Raw genomic sequence first — 13,576 nt, 5'->3', positions numbered from 1 at the left:
AGGCTGAATCAAACCAATGAAACCTGCCTCTTCTTCACAGCTTACTGGCTTGATCAAAGACAATTTGTTCTCAGAATACAACATGGTTCAAACTGAATATGAGAATACACTATAAATATAAGACTTAATATGCTAAAATTGTCCAATATGGGATCAAAGTCATACAGAGTCTTACATCTGTATGTAAAAACTGTTTGTTGTAAAAGACAGATATCTTTCATCATAACATCCACATCTCACTGGACAGTGCTCATACAGCATTCATATGTCAGGTGTGAACACTATTTATCATACAGAAGAGGATTCATCTTATGTACCTCCAGCAAGTTCCTGACCAGCTGGGGGTGGGTCAGGCTTAACATGTACACCTGCATATGAATTATTTAATATTTCACTGATATTTTTCATTAGACGTTGTATTTGTATATAACAGCTTCATCTTAGGTGTTGACGTATCTCTGAGACTGAGAAACTGAGATGGGGTGTGGTGGTGGTAGTATTGGTGGTGGGGTTATGTGTAAATACCCACAAAATCGGAGCGAATTACAAATTAACGGAGGTTTTATCAATTGTTATCCTCATTTCCAGGATGTGAATAATTGAAAACAAGTAACGCAAGCAAAGATAACATTTGTGAATACATTGCTAAATTTGTTTAGCGCTTTAAGATTTTCATTGTAACACAACAAATACATTTAACGACTTCTGTTTAAAAGGGTACCGTTTAAAAAAAAAAAATAAATAAATAAATAAATAAGTAATGCTTTGTTAACCCACGATTTGACGCCATGCACGGTTTGACGACGTAGCACCGCACCAATTATTTTGTCGAGCTGAATATGGATCGCTTCCTCCTATCTACAGCTACCTGAGAAAAAGAGGGCAAAAACTATCGACGTCACACGTCCAACCCCGAGTTCATTCGCCACATCATCCTCTCGGCTCAGCTCAATGAAAGTGAACTGAAAGAAAAAACTGAAAGAGAGAGGGAAGAGGAAACAGACACACATTAAGACACAATTAGACGCGATACTACCGAACACGGTAGTGCTAAGCGAAGGGGGCCGAAAATATATAAAATCCGGTCTTTAATATAAATAACGCACCGTAACAACGTCACGCTTTCAAAGTAAGATAATAGGTACCGTTTTCTGAGACAAGGGATACTGAAGAAAGATGTTACAGTCTCTCACCAGCAACTCCTGCGTGAGGCTTATTCAAAGCAACAAATCAACATGGTATTTCTTATTTCTGGTCCTGGGCTATGTTTTGTATCTCATCTTCGGTGCTGTGGTCTTTTCCTCCGTGGAGCTGCCGTACGAAGACCTTCTGCGACAGGAGCTCCGCAACATCAAGCGGCAATTTCTCCAGGAGAACAAATGCCTTTCTGAAGAGCGGCTGGAGGAGTTTTTGGCTAAAGCGCTGGAGGCCAGCAACTATGGGGTGTCCGTGCTTAACAATGCCTCTGCGAACTGGAACTGGGACTTCACATCAGCGCTGTTTTTCGCCAGCACCGTGCTCTCCACAACAGGTAAGAAAACCAAAGGGCCATTATCGTCATACATAATCCAGCACAGGTATTAATTCAACGAGATCCGCACGACACTGAGGAGGAGATGCCGGTTGAACCTGGCCTGGAGATATGTCTGCGTGGGCGAATTTTGGCGGTATTGTATTTTTTTATTTGTTTCTTTAGCCTACCTGTTTTCGTTGCGAAAATTATAGGCAGCCTTGTGTCTTATAAATGCACCCAGACAGTTTTATGGAGCGGGGGGGTTGAGCACGCTTACACATGCCCATTTGTTTTTGTCTTGGCACGTTTTCTATTTTCACGTAGATAAATCACTTAACGAACCTTTCCAAATGTCTAAACTGGCCAATGCAATATTTAGCTTAAAATAATATAGATGCCTTTGCTATTGCAGGGTCTTAACTCTACGTGTTAGATAGAGTTATGCCATGTAATTCTTAATTAGGTCAGTAATGTAGGTAGCCAGTAAAGACAAAGGAAATGAAACATCCTTTGGAATAACCATTTCTGTATTATATTGAACTGCATTTTAAATGGATAATGAATATATAATGGTACATAGTTGGTTTTGTGTGGACTGCAGACTGTTTCCCGGAGAAGGAAGTGAATTATTATTTCAATCACCACATCCTCTTTTTTGTTCTCTGTGGATCTGAGAGAGCATGGAATCACGAGCGTGAAACTTGTCACCTCGCAGCGAAAGGTGCCGTGCACCTGCCACAGTCCGAAGCGGCCATTTGGTTGCGGCGATGAGGTGCTCTCACGTACAGGCACAGTCCCCTCTTCTGCTACACCATTTCTTCGACCTATTTTTCCATGCAGAGCTGCTTCTCTCTCTCTCTCTCTCTCTGAAAATTGTAGCCGCGTTGTAGCTGTTTTCGAAAACGGGCAATTGTTGTTGCAAAAACAACTAAATGCTCTGAATGCATTTCTAATGAGCTGCATCTTAGGATCACATACCAACGCTGTTTACTCTTGAAGTGAAAAATTCAAGATTTGACACACTCATTACTGTCAGTTAGCCACGAGACTGATTAGATACAGAAACTTAAGCAATTACATGCATGGAAATTTTTCACCCAGCAGAATAAAGCAGGTTTTGGTGTGGGAGTTCACTAGGCCTTCAACAGCAATGCACAAAAAGCTAAAACCTATCAACCTGAATGTCAGCCTCGGTGATGGAATTCACAAAGTTTATGTGGGGTCACTTAGGTTTGTTACTCTCTGCTGCCCATGTAATAGAGTGTCCTAAAGCAGAGGTTGGCTCTGCTGAAAGGTGTGCTGGGCAGGGAACGGGACATACTGACACTCAGTGAAGCGTGGCCCACGGTGCAAATCCCAGAGCGCCTGCGTCATGCACCGTCTGTCCGCCATGGATTCACTTCCTCTCCTGAATGTCACCTGTCCTGCTCCGGTCTGCCACAAAGCTCACTGCTCCTTCACACACAGTCTGAAGGAAGGGGAAAGAGAAAGAGAGAGAAAGATAGAAGGTAGAAATGAGAATGAGACAATGAGCGTGAGAGAGGAAGGCAGAGATAGGGGAGAGAGAGGGAAAATGCACTCGGCCTGCAGATGACTATGACAAAATGAGATGTCTTATCAAAAGCAAAAGTAGTCCATGTGTATGACATCCCTAATGTCAGCACTAACTCTAGCCAAATTAGACTTGCTAAAAGGACTGAATGTCTGTGGACAGAATTGTTTGGACAAAATATGCTGTCTGCAGTGGTCTCACCTGTCGTGCTGCGGTCTGCTACCAAGTACAAGGATATATCCAGTCAAAGTAGGACCCTGTATGTTTTTCATATCATAAAATACATCCCACAGACACACACATGCACACAAACAAACAAACAATCTTGCAGACCGTCACCTCCATGATAATGAAGGTTTGAGGTTTGGTTGCATAATACTATACAATTTTCCTTGCGATAAGCAAATCAAGAATACACCTTTATATATACACAGACTGCACTTCACAGAGATAGCAATTATGGATCTGTTTGTCAAGTGATTGCTTGACATGTGTGTGGCACATTTCAGACTGTCAGTTTTCTTTTCAAAACCACTTGCTTCTCTGCAGACAGCTTAACATTGATTACAGGCCCCAGTTGGACATGTTGAGAGATACTGATGAGACACTGTATCAATATCCTCATTAGTGCGGCCATGTTAGGGGCACATGGCATTTCGAAAGTTAATGCGACTTGCTCACGTTTACATAACTGAAACGCGCTAGCCGCCATCTGCATGTGACACGACGGTGACAGAGCTGAGTGTTAAAGATAAAAGCTCCGTGCTGTTTGTGTTAGTAATCAGTCATACTGAATTAGCGTCTCCATCTGCCACTGCAACGTGATGGCACTTCTTTTACTTGCATGAACTCCCATTTGTCATACGATTCACTATGTTAATACTAATGATGTCCCCTTAAGAGGGTCTCTTGTATTGCTGCAAAAAACAATGTTTCTTGTGTATTAGTCAAAGGGGTTAGAGGTTCCTCTGAATGGGTTGTTTACATCAGACTACCAAGGACTCAGACAGCGGGGAAGTGATCATGGTCAGATTCTGTACAGCACTCTGCAGTATGCAGTGGCCATGCATTTTAAGGTGTGGTAAAGGAGTATCATTGTTTTGTAGCAGGTGCAGTACCCATGTGTGGAAGTAACACTGTCAACCCACAATGCACTTTGTGCACACACCCTGAATCCCTTGGTGACAGGGTATTCTAGAAACAAGAAACAAGAGAGTTCCCTCGTTTGTGCGACATAAACTACATATTGATGCAAACAAATTTAGCATAGATTTACATCTTATCTTATCAAAGAACTTATCTTATAAAGCTTTGTAAGTTAAAACAGTATTGCATCCATGTTACTGACCTTTTAAAGACCTATTTTGATTGCAAGGTTCTTACTGGAGTAGGTCAACAGTCACCAGAGCATCAGATTCTCTGTACCAGCCTCATATGCTCTTTTGTTGTGTAAGAGAATGCCAAAAGAACTGAGACCTTTCGTCCAGTCAGATTTGCTTTGTTTTACATTTTTAATGTGTCTGACTTGCTGCCAGGGGCGTAACAATTGTGATTCATCTTTTAGAGCATTTAATGCATACAAATGCGGAAATGAATGAAACATATTCACAGTGATAGCAAGTTCACTATTCTAGCAACAGCTTCGAAACGACTTCCATTACACATAGGCTATAAATTTAGCTTGCAATAGATGACTTAGATGACTTAGACATTGCCACTTCATAAATTAGTCATCAGCTGTGGGAGGTGATGATTAGGAGTGTGTGGGAGAAACTGGGAGATGACCAGCTGGGCAGCAACAAACAAATTTCATACTGGCTTTGAATCAGAATATGTATGGATTATCTGGTCTGCCATGAGTGTGAATGTCCATTTTAACACATAACGTATGTACTGCAATACAATGACATATACATTTTTCTGCATGTGTTTGCAGGGTATGGCCACACGGCGCCGCTGTCGGATGGGGGCAAGGCGTTCTGCATCGTGTATTCTGTGATCGGCATCCCCTTCACCCTCCTCTTCCTCACGGCGGTGGTGCAGAGGATCATGGTCTTCAGCACGCGCCGGCCGGTCATGTACGTGCACACGCGCTGGGGCCTGTCCAAGCCGGTGGTGGCTGCCTTCCACGCCGCCCTGCTGGCCGTCGTCACGGCGGCCGGCTTCTTCCTCATCCCAGCCGCTGTCTTCTCCGCCCTGGAAGAGGACTGGAACTTCCTGGAGTCCTTCTACTTCTGCTTCATCTCCCTCAGCACCATCGGGCTGGGCGACTACGTTCCCGGGGAGGGCTACAACCAGAGGTTCCGCGAGCTCTACAAAGTGGGAATCACGAGTGAGTGTGGGATGCGGGCCGTGGGTTGCCGTAGGAGTGGGAGTGGGCGGAAGCTTGTTTGGTACAAAGTGTTAATTTGCTAGCTAAAGAGTGAGGTAATATAAACACTGAGATGATTAATAGAGACATCTGTGGTGATCTCTAGAAGTTTTAAAAGTGGATGTCAGATGGAACTGACAGAAAGGAAATGAGGTAACGTATTCAGATACAAAGCCAACGCTTGAGAGCTCAACCAAAGAGGGTCCTTTTCCTTAAACTTATTGGTTGGGATAAACAGTGAGCCCTGAGCTGACGTTAATTTGGTAATGCTGCCCCATTCTTCAACAACTGATATTACTTCAATAATACTGCCCCCTCCATCGCTGAGTGATATTACGGCAATAATACTGCCCCATCCATCAGAAAGCACCATAACTGAAATAATTCTCCCCATCTATCACCAAGTGATATTACTGCAACAATACTATCCCATCCATCAACAAACACCATTACTGCAATAATACTGCCCATCTATCAGTAAGTGATATCATCATGAAAATACTGCCCCATCCATCAACAAATGGTATCTCTACAATAATCCTGCCCCATCCATTAGCAAATGATAGTACTGCAGTGATGTTACCCCATCTGTTAAATGACATTACTACAGTAATACTCCCCCATCTATTAACAAATGATGTTTGTGTGGACCTCATCCTTGCTTTCCTAAGTGTCTTCATTGTGGAAAAACAACACAAACAAGGCAAACCAGAACACATACTTCCCTGGGTGCTGGGGTAGTGACCTGGTAAGGAATGCATACTAACCAGCTGTTACAAAGCTCACGAATGATGTTACATTCACCTAAAGCTTTAGTTTCATTTTCAGAGCATTATAACAGACTGCACAACTGCATTGTTAATCTGGGGGCTTTACAAGAGTTCACTGATGTTCAGACTCTTGTCCGCATGTCACATAATACCAGTTCTATAGCTGCTTGTCTTACTTGGTGTGGGGTGTGTCATAGATTCCGACTGGCCCAGGCCTTGGTGAAATGTGCGACCTTGTTACTGTGTCAGGGATAATTTAGATCTTTTAAATGACGCATTTTCATAGAAGCTTCACCCAATGCCTTAAACCACTTCAAGGTTTTAGTCCTGGAGTAAGGAAAGAAGCAGATTTGAGAGAAATAGGGGGTCCTAAATGTTTAATGTACAATGCCCTCCATGCATTTGGCATGTTTTGAGTTTTTTGTTCCCTTCAGCATAATGGAAATTTATTTGTATTCTAAACCCCTTGTGGTCTTGCTATGCCTGTTTCACAGGCTCTTAGATTTCATTATTTTTCCATTGTTTGGTCTCCCTAGCGCTTGGATCAGCCTCCATTAGGGCTGTTGCCATTAATCAGTTCAGCTGAGTGATGCAATTTTCTCTTTGACAATCTGCATTCGAGTGACATTTGCATTTTACTTTTTGGCTAAGAAGTACCTCACTATGGTAAGCTGTCACTAACTTAACTCATAAACTGTCACTATTCACAGAGGGAATACAGGAAGTATTCTTCCTACAGGAAGTTTACATGCAGTGGAAACTGTATGCATGTGGGTGTGGTGAAATGACATTACATGCCTCCTTTTATGGTTTGCATCTTGAGCAACAAACCCATGGACATCCCCCGCCCTCACGGTTCCAACCTGTGCTCAATGTGTTATCACAGTTTGCACAGTCAAATGAGCGGAATAGAATGTTTTCCCTGCCAGCCAATCATCCATCTCAGTACATCCCGTGCTCTGACTCTTGGTGATTTGTTCTCAGACAGGGTAGGAATCTATTCAGTTGCGTTGCAGTCCAGCCTAAGGACCTGTCCAAAAATTACTGGTGGGGAAACACATGGTGCCAATCACAGCTAGGATAAATGAATTGTTTTTTGTTCCTGAGATGTATTGGATAAATAAAAATGACGCTCCATACAGAGGCTTGAATGTGAACACAGTGTGCAAAGGTGAGATGCTTGGCTGTGAGCTGCTGTCTCTGTTGTGATAAGGGGCTACAGGGCAGAGCTGAAACTGATGGCAAGGTGGGTTTACCCTCTTTGGCTCCCTCTAGTGGTGGGATATTCTTCACATTTTTCTCATCACCATAGTGCTGTTAAAACTGGGACAGAGTGATAAATTCTGGTTAACATTCACAGACATTACAGATGCAAGATAAATGAATGTATGAATATTAATATTTACTAGGTTCTGTTATGCTACTAATAACCCATGTAATTTTTTCTCTGATGCACCTTGGCTCATTGATGTATCACCTGTAGCAATAACTGTCCCTTTGTTTCTTGTTTTTAACTTGAACTGTTCAGCTCTCAATATCCCCTGTTGCTGATTGTCCTGCTTTCCCTTGGGTTCTATAACAAGCTCTCTGTCTTCATTACGAAGCCGCAATGTGTTTTTTTCTCGCTTTCTCACTCACCCTTGCTCTTGCTGGCTCTCCCTCTCTCTCTCACTGTCTTTCTCTCATTCTCTCCCCCCTCAGCTGCCCTGTCTGTGAGAAACAGTGTGATTTCTCTGCACTGATTGCTGTTCTCATGCCAGCCCCCTCTATTTCTCCTTCTCCCCCCCTCACTTCTCTCTCATGCTTCTCCCCCTCTCCCACACCCTGCCTCCCTCCCTTTCACCCTTCTCTCCCACTCCCTGTCTCTCATGCCTTCTCCCTCCCTCTCTCCATCTTTCATGGTCTCTCTCTCTCTCTCCTCTCCCTTTCAGTCTACCTGCTGCTGGGTCTGATTGCTGTGCTGGTGGTGCTGGAGACCTTCTGTGAACTTCAGCAGCTCAAGCAACTGAGGAAGATGTTCTATCTGAAGAAGGAGAAACCGCAGGACCGGCTGACCATCCTGGACCACGACCACCTGTCCTTCACCTCCGTCTCCGACCAGGCCGCTTCACTCCGGGAGGACAAGACCGAGCCCTTCGTGGATGTCCCGGTCCTGTCCTCCCCTGCAGGAGAGGATCACATTATCAGATAAGGGAATGGAGGGGGCACCCGGAACAAGAGGGGAGCGCGGAGCAGGGCTGGGGGCGGGGTAAGGTCATAGCGGGAGGGGCCAGTCAGACTTTGGGAAAAGAACTGCATTTCAGTACCTGAAGCATTTACATGCAAGACTTTTCAGTATCCCGTCAGATGTTGTTTACGCTAGCTTTACAGGCTGTGTATTACTGTTATTTATAGATGAGGGAGTCTTTGATGTAAAAACAGCCATTGACATTCTCAGCAGAAGCACATTTCTTGGCAGAAATCAAGCATAGAATATATTTTGTGCTACTACTTGTGTACTACTGTAACTTAACTCCCCAACACAGGGAAAACAGTATGAACGTACAGACGTAGAATAATGCCTGTTTTTATGATTTTGATTCATTGTTTCTGCATTAATATATAGCTGTGCGCGGCTCTTTGTGCAGTTTTATTTGGGACTTGCTAAAGCAGAAGAGCTGAGAGACACATGAATCGGGCAAATCTTCTGGAGGAGCCTTTTGAAGCACATGACTGAAAACAGCCCAGTGTCCTGAGTGTCATTTAAATCCATACTTGACATTTTATTTTCAGGTGTATTTTAAAATATGATTTTAAGAGGCAGGGCAGAAAGCATTGAATTCTCACAGATGACTTTTGATTTTTTCTTGTTAGACTCAAATATGACGCAGACATGTTTTCTCTACATCTGACTTTGTTGTACAGGTTGCAGCGAACTTGTATTATGATTGAACACTCCCATCTACACTGTTTTCACCAAGCACATTTTAGCTAGTTTTCTGTGCTTAGGGAACTGGAGACGAAGGGCTTCTTTTATTCACCTTAGAGTATAGGGGCTGGTCCCTGGAGTCATTTTATTGGGCTTTTGCAGAGTGCAGAGCATCATGACGCAGAGGGTTATTCATGCTGCAGTGGGGAAGGCTTTGGACTTGGCTCACATTTCAAGGAGATGAATAGGTGAGGGTAATCGAAGAGAAGGGGACAGAACTATAGTAATAGCTGGCTGCATTTCGCCATTCATCTACTAAGAAAGAAGGATGTGTAGGAGGGGTGAAAACACTCTGAGTGTTGATGGGAAGCAGGCACCGCACGGTCTCTGATCTTTTTATCATCTGTCTTAGATGCCGATGTTTACAATGGCGTATCCTTAAGGTATGAAAATGAGTAGGTCTGTGTGTTTCTGCGTTAAAGCTGTGCTCAAGAACAAGCCCACAGCCTCTGAGCTGTGCAGAATTGCAAATCTTGAACACAAAAAACAGAAGAGGTTTTTTTTGTTCAGCAGAGCAGACTTGTGCTTTCACTGACTCATGGACATTGCTCTCCTGAGACAGGACGGAGCTCAATAGCTGCTGTCGTATGAAAAGCTCAGGGTGTATGTCAGGTAACTGCTGAATATGAACACATCACCGTCTGGTATTTCTCTCCAGTTCAGGGTGTTAGTTGGGTGGTAGATTGTTAGACTCATAGAACTATAAGATTAAATCTGAGGTGCGATCATGCCTGTGCAAGGTGCTTTGACTCCATTGATCAAGCATCCAAAAGCCGTTTTCAAGGCAGTGTACAATTTTTTTTCAATAACAAGTGCAGAATTAGCATAAAGATGAGTACGTTGTTTACATACATTTTTACACATTTTGTTAAGATCATATTTCATAGTAATTTCATAGTGTACACATAGCTCATAGAGTTAATGATACAATACTCCAGAACAATAAAACAAGAACTGGGACTGCACTTGCATTTTAATGGTTTACAGGTTGTGTAAGATAAGGGTGTCTGGTAAGCAAACAAATAACTTAATTGTAAAAAGTAAATGTAAAATAATTTAAGTCCTTTCATGAAATTTTGCCATGGAGAATTGCATCATGTGACCTATTTATTGGCCAAAGGAAAGGAAATGATGTCTGCCTCTTTGCACGAATGGGGGTGTCCGCCTCAGACTCCCAGTCATTTGTGGAGCCTTGCTTTCATGTCTTTCATAACTACACACACTGTAAATCGTGTGTCTGCAAAACACACGAGTGAATCTAGCCTGCATTGTTTTTTAACAAGTTCTTTAAATGTAGCGATAGGTAGAAATCATATCACAAGACTGTAAATAGCCACAGAAAGTAAACAGGATTGTATCTCTGTGATGCACATTATATAATGTTGTGTTTACCAGTGTGCTCTGTAATATTTTCAAATGCTACGCAGACAAACCCACTGCCGAGAGAGATGTCTCTCTTAGAGCGTGTCAGGTGACATCCTAGAATTTCATGAGAGCTAGGGGGAGCAGTTCTTTTGATTGAAACTGAGAGCATTGTAGAAATTTGTGGGTTTACTAGTCGTCTCTCTCCATTTCATTGCCCTCAAAATACTGAAAAACAGAAATGTACTTTAGATTTTAGAGTATTTTGCTGGTTTTTACTGTTGTAGTTTTAATCTAAAATGGAGAGGTGACCTTTATGGAATCAACTTGCTCAGTATCAATGTGCTGGTCAATGGATACATTTTACTGGACCTGCACAGGTCAAGTTTAAGCACAGATGGTCTGTGTTACGTATCTTTTAATGTAAAAACGCATATGAATGCATTGAAGTGTATTATGACACGTATTTAAAATAAACATTATGCTTTATTAGCATTGGATTAGCCCTGGCTTTATCTGTGCTGGCAGTTGGCTTTTGTTCATGTGTTTGTTGGTGCATTGTGTGTGTTTGTTTGTATCTGTCTGTGCCTGTTCGTATGCACGTGTGCGTATGTGTGCACTTCTACAACGTGTGTGTGTGCGTGTGTGCGTGTGTGTTTGTGCCAGTGTGTGTGCCAGCGTGTGTGTGTGTGTGTGTGTGCCAGTGTGTGCGCCAGCGTGTGTGTTGGGGGGTGGATGTATGCCAGTATTCCCAGTCCTTTCGCCCTGAGCGTGTATTCCAGTGTGACTGGTCCCTGTCACCCAGCGCAGTAACACCATCGTGGATGCTCTCTACCCTGGATGCGTTTTGAGCGAGATGTTGTTACTGGGCAAACCAGCTCCACTGAGCATTGTGATGGCAGCTGATTGGGACCATTGCTCACGGCGACAGTGGCGGCTGTCTGTTCCATCTGCTCCAGCCCTCATGGCGAAGAGAGGAGGAGGAGGAGGAGGAGGAGGAGGAGGAGGCGGAGGAGGTGACAGCAGAGAAGGAAGTAGGGAGAACAGAGCAGCACGACCATTTATGGGAGAATAAGAGGAAGAGGGAGGCTGACAATACCCCCAAAAAGGGTGGTGAAAAATGAGTGAAAATGAGTCAGAGAAGGGAAGGAGTATAAATGAGACAAATTGTGATGTGAGATAATGAGGACAGAGGGGGCGAGGGATGGAGTGGCTGATAGAAGGGGGGGAAAGAGGACAGGCAGGAGCAGACGCGATGGAGAGTGCAGTCAGACTGCCTTCATCTTCCAGGCCTCATAACGATGCCCAATCTGATGAGAGAAAAGGTCGATAAAAAATATGAACATTAAATAATTCAACTTGAAGTGATCCTCTTCCCAAACGTTGTCGAAAAGGAGATATGTGGATGAAAAAAAATCACACCCTTGGCCTTGAAGCACAACCACTTGCATGCACGGTGTCTAGAACAGTGTCTTCTTCCTTTTATGTGCAAAATTGCTGGAGCTGAGAAGGACAACCTCTCCAATCCTAGTGACATGTTTTTCAAGTGATCATATGACGCGCTGCTGCATCTCCACCTCGCTTAAGTGCCGAATCTCATGTCATGTTTTTGATTGGGACCCTTGGCCTCATTTGACAGTGTGCTACCTTGAAACAGAGGGCCTACTTTCCTCAGGACAACAGGAAACAGCAGTCCTCTAAATAACATTGCCTGTGATATGAGAGTTCAACAACCTCATCCAATTTTCCCTCCCCCCTTTGGCACAGACTAAGAGCGAGTTAAGCATATTTAGCATTCAGGTATTATCCCTCACCTTTCTGTGTCCTTTAAGAAGATGCTAGTTTGTGTTGGGTTTTTTCAGGCCCAGGCTGTAATATTGTAACACTGGGCTGACAGGAATGGCTGTGGCAACATATAATCTTAGAGGGTATTACTGGATAGTTAATGAACCAGTAAAGGATATGCAGTGCCCCATCTGGGAGCTGAACCCACAGCCTTCTGCCTACAAGAGCAGATCTGTAATTACTATGCCCTCCTGTCACCTAGTTTTCAATTTGTCTAAAGAGCAAATCACAAGGTGTGCACAACCCTGTGCATAATGAAGACCATATTTCTTCATATTTCTTCATATTAATATTCATATTTCTGTCACCTGCCCGAGGACAACTGATACACACGTTTGCATCACCTTTCAAAGTTGAGTGGTCTGGAAAAATGTGATAACCCACACTGAAGATATTATTTTGGAAAAAAAGTGGTTTCCATTGTGAAAGATTATCAACAACATATGAAGACTGCAGGTTTAAGGTTTTTTTTAGAAAGTCAGGAACAGAAAATAATTCATGATTATCAAGTTTCCCATACCAGGGGGTTAACTAAGGAAAAAAAAAAAAACAATGTGGGCTATCGTGTTTTTCCAGGACACACTTCCCTATTGACAGTAATCTGCCGTTAGCAGTTCATCATATTAATAAACTGCGGTCTACAGGGGTGGAGTTAAGACAGTCGGTGACGGGAGACAGAGCAGATTGTCCTAGTTCTCTCTCCACTCACCAGACTCCATCCTCCATCTGTCTGTCCTCATTCGCTCACCCTCTCAGTGATCGATTATGTCTGCGGTCTTTGCACTTATATTCCAGAGCTGTCTCATTTTCATAGCTTTTTAAGTATATTGTACGTAACCCCTCGCACACAGGCATACGTTCCGAAACACATATGATGGGAAGGATAAACGCTAACCGTGCTATAAGCTGGCAGGTCATTTTTTCCCAGCTGCGTGTGTATGGCTTTTTAAAAATTATTTTTAAACCGCGGATATATCACATCTGACACGCCACCGCCTCTCATTCTGAACTTACTCATCCGACGCTCATATTCCCAGGCCTAAATTGCAGCATAAAGATCAGAGCCTGACAGCTCCTGGCCATTTGTGTGAGCCCTCCATTAGTTTCAGGCGCTTGATGGAGAGCCGTTTTTAAGGCTGCCTTCTCCTGCGGCTGCCTGAGAGCCGTCACATCTCTGCCTCAGAGCATCTCTGCC

At 43.4% G+C, this 13,576-nt stretch overlaps 1 protein-coding gene across 1 annotated transcript; it reads left to right on the top strand.

Moving 5' to 3' along the window:
• Positions 1-812: 812 nt before the first annotated feature.
• On the top strand, positions 813-11,040 carry kcnk1b (potassium channel, subfamily K, member 1b). The gene is made up of 3 exons (XM_036547348.1): positions 813-1,531; positions 5,002-5,397; positions 8,138-11,040. Exons 1-3 carry the CDS (start codon positions 1,177-1,179, stop codon positions 8,395-8,397), a joined length of 1,011 nt encoding a protein of 336 aa, XP_036403241.1. The 5' UTR covers positions 813-1,176; the 3' UTR covers positions 8,398-11,040.
• Positions 11,041-13,576: the final 2,536 nt, after the last annotated feature.

This window comes from Megalops cyprinoides, chromosome 15 (genome assembly GCF_013368585.1).
Source record: "Megalops cyprinoides isolate fMegCyp1 chromosome 15, fMegCyp1.pri, whole genome shotgun sequence".
Classification (NCBI taxonomy): domain Eukaryota; kingdom Metazoa; phylum Chordata; class Actinopteri; order Elopiformes; family Megalopidae; genus Megalops; species Megalops cyprinoides.
The sequence above is the reverse complement of the archived record's forward strand: the minus strand, read 5'-3'. Positions and strand labels throughout refer to the sequence as shown.

Excerpts from the sequence above, each read along its gene's own strand:
- kcnk1b (XM_036547348.1), top strand. The coding sequence starts at position 1,177 with ATGTTACAGTCTCTCACCAGCAACTCCTGCGTGAGGCTTATTCAAAGC. Across the intron at positions 1,532-5,001 it reads CACCGTGCTCTCCACAACAG|GGTATGGCCACACGGCGCCG; the intron begins GTAAGAAAACCA and ends ATGTGTTTGCAG. Across the intron at positions 5,398-8,137 it reads CTACAAAGTGGGAATCACGA|TCTACCTGCTGCTGGGTCTG; the intron begins GTGAGTGTGGGA and ends TCTCCCTTTCAG.